The 2,962-nt window shown below is 50.7% G+C and overlaps 1 protein-coding gene across 1 annotated transcript; it reads right to left on the minus strand.

The window, feature by feature from the left end:
* Positions 1-359: 359 nt before the first annotated feature.
* LOC143169581 (olfactory receptor 6F1-like) lies at positions 360-2,708 on the minus strand. The gene is given in 3 exon segments (XM_076357052.1): positions 360-490; positions 493-1,303; positions 2,619-2,708. Coding segments are annotated over 3 exon segments (1,032 nt in total).
* Between the last annotated feature and the right edge of the window lie 254 nt (positions 2,709-2,962).

Raw genomic sequence — 2,962 nt, forward strand, 5'->3', positions numbered from 1 at the left:
GAAGCACTTAGCAAACCAGAAGACCATCCTGTGGGAGGACCACTCCTCCAGTGTTCTGTCGGAGAACTGTTTGCGGATGGGGTTTGTGACCCTTTCCGAGCGCTGGGCTTTAGAGCACTGTGAGGCATTCTGAATTTACCCAGGAGTGAACAGAGGTGGGAGCTTTAGAATGGAGGCTCAGCCCAGCCTAAGACGGCTGTAAGGTGAGTGAGATGAGCTCACTGGGGAACCAGTGGCTTCTCACTACCTGTGATGCCCAGGTGCACTTACACTTCGGTGAGGAACTTCTGCAGGGCAGAAGTCGTGGGAGGGAGGGGGTGAATCTCTTTGCTCCCACTGAGGCCCGTTGAAAAGCCACTTCATTTGTTCTGGAAAGCCCACCCCAGAGCTTGCTTCACTTCCTTGTTCCTGAGTGTGTAAATGAAGGGGTTCAACAAAGAAGTTACAACTCTGTTAAAGGTATTGATGAGTTTGTTCAGATCCAGGGAGTCTGGGCCGATGGCTTGACATACAGGAACATGGTGGAGCCATACCAGATCGCGATGACACCGAGATGGGCAGAGCAAATGGAAAAGTCCTTCTTCTGGCCATGGGCTGACTGGATTCTCAGCATGGAAGAGGGGATGGACATGTAGGAGACCAGGGTGAGCACACAGGAGGCCACCACAATAATTACGGAGACAAGGAAGGTCGCTAGCTCCACGGGCCACGTGTCACTGCAGGAGAGGGCAAGGCAGGAATCTATATTGCAGGGGAAATGATTGATGACATCTGGCCCACAGAACATCAGCCTGGATGTCAGAAAGGCCAGCAGTGAGATGGCCAGAAAGCCTCCCAGCCGGGAGCTGAGCGCCAGCCGAGCAGAGAGGACACTGTTCATGACGGAGCTGTATCTCAAGGGGTAGCGTATGGCTCTGTAGCAGTCGTAGCCCATGACAGAAAGGATAAAACACTCAGTGGAGCCTAGGGAGAGAAGAAAGGACAACTGGAGGATGCAGACACTGAAGGAGGTGGTCTGGCTAGTCCCCTGCATGACTCCTATGGCTTTGGGACCAACACCCGTAGTGTACCAGATCACCAGAAAGGAGAGATTACAGAGGAAAAAGTACATTGGGCTACGGAGGTTGCTGTTCATCCACACGAGGGCTATGCTGGACGCATTGCCTGTTACTGTCAGGGAGTACGTCAGTGCAAATACCACCACAAGGGAGACCCGGGAATGCCACGTGCATGGAAAGCCAAGAAGGACAAATTCTTCCGCACTCGTCCCATTTGCCATGTGCCCCCAAGTGTTGAGATCCATCTGCAAAGACAGGAAAGTTTCTGTGAGAGTTTGCGTGCCTGTGCTGGTCCTTCAGATGCTACTAGTAGTGAAACAAAGCCATCATCCCTGAAAAAGTAGTTGGTGCAGAAATATGGGAAAACAGCATCTACCCTAAGTTAAAATTGTCATGGAAATCCTTTGCTGCAGAAATGCGTTTGGACAACTAGATCTGACCCTGAAGGTCAGGCCTACACCATCAAATGAACATAGAGAATTATTTATTGGATCAAGCACAGGCATCTCCTTTAGAACATGGTGAATGCAGTTGCTTCCACGAGATGAAAATCCCATTTAGGAAACTGTGGATGGCAGGCTGAGGGTCTCCAGCTACGTGAAAGGCTGTTGCAGAGGAAGGGAATAACATACCTGCGCTCTTCAAGGCAGGAAATACTGAGTTGCAATCTCAGCAAATGAGACCAAGGGAACAGAAAACTGGCATGACAACATGGCGCTGGAAGATGTTTTCTCACCTCTTCAGTTGATCACAAGGGTTTCCAACTGAGACGGCAGCAGCACAGGGCGGCAGGCTAGCATGACAGTCATTACTCAAGGACTCGTGGTCTTATATTTGCTTTCTTCCACGTCTCAGCACAGGAAGCTTTTGCAAATACCTCCATTTCCTCCACTGACGTCTGCTTCTCAGCATAGCTAATAGAGGTGAGACTCTCCTCTTTGTAAATTTTGCCATCTCAGAGTCAGGGGAAGGACTTCTGCTGACCAAGTTGGAAGATGTATGACGAAATACTCTTATCTCAGCTCCTCAGCTTGCCCCTCTTCTTTGGATGGAGAAAAGGCACCCGGGAGAGTCATGGCTCATCTTGCCTCATATACATGGCTAAAAGCCCTCTAGAAGTGCCAGGTTGTCTCTGAGGACTAAGGCAGGAGACTAGCGAGCAGCTCAGATGGATAAGTCGGGCGTCTCAGCTTGGGCAGAGGTATCCATGCCTCAGCGATTGAAGGCAAAATTCTCTGAGCTGGATCCCCCCCAAGGTAGCTCTGCTGAGAAGCCGGCTGAACTGAGGGGTTTCATCTATGCCCTCCCTGCGGACAAGGGAGGATTCTTGATCACTTCTCTAGGGGAGAACCGATCTCATCCTCAGGTGGGTATCTAAGACAGATGGGGCTGAACCACCATCTGAAGGATCCCTTTCCCTCCTTTCTTCCCTCCTTAGGAATTTACATACCAGAAATCTCATGTGGCTAAAGAGCAGAGAATTCCCCCTTAATCTGGCTCTCCTTAAAAGTGCAAGGCATTGGAAGTCTATGCTAGAGGTCTTGGGCAGGCTTCACTCACCAGCTCAGCCAATGGAAATGATCCAAATGACATCTCTTCATGCACCATCCTCCAGAGGAAGCCATGGTCCCCTTGGCTGAGGGAGAACATTGGAAAGCGGCTGATTTATTGGCGGAGCTCTGGATGCCGTGATGTCAGGAGAAGTGTGGACGAACAGCTCTCACCTTGCTGTCTCACTGCACGCCATACACAATTGCCTGACACTGTTTCCTCTCCACCCACCTGGTAGGTACTTACAGTTTGTGCTCCTGATTTCCTTCCCCCCCTCACAGCCACCACTGTACTTCCACACAGGGGGGCTTTGTGTGCACACACACAGTGTAAAGTCTCTCCAGTTTAGCTCC

Source organism: Aptenodytes patagonicus, chromosome 20, assembly GCF_965638725.1.
Source record: "Aptenodytes patagonicus chromosome 20, bAptPat1.pri.cur, whole genome shotgun sequence".
NCBI classification, from domain to species: domain Eukaryota; kingdom Metazoa; phylum Chordata; class Aves; order Sphenisciformes; family Spheniscidae; genus Aptenodytes; species Aptenodytes patagonicus.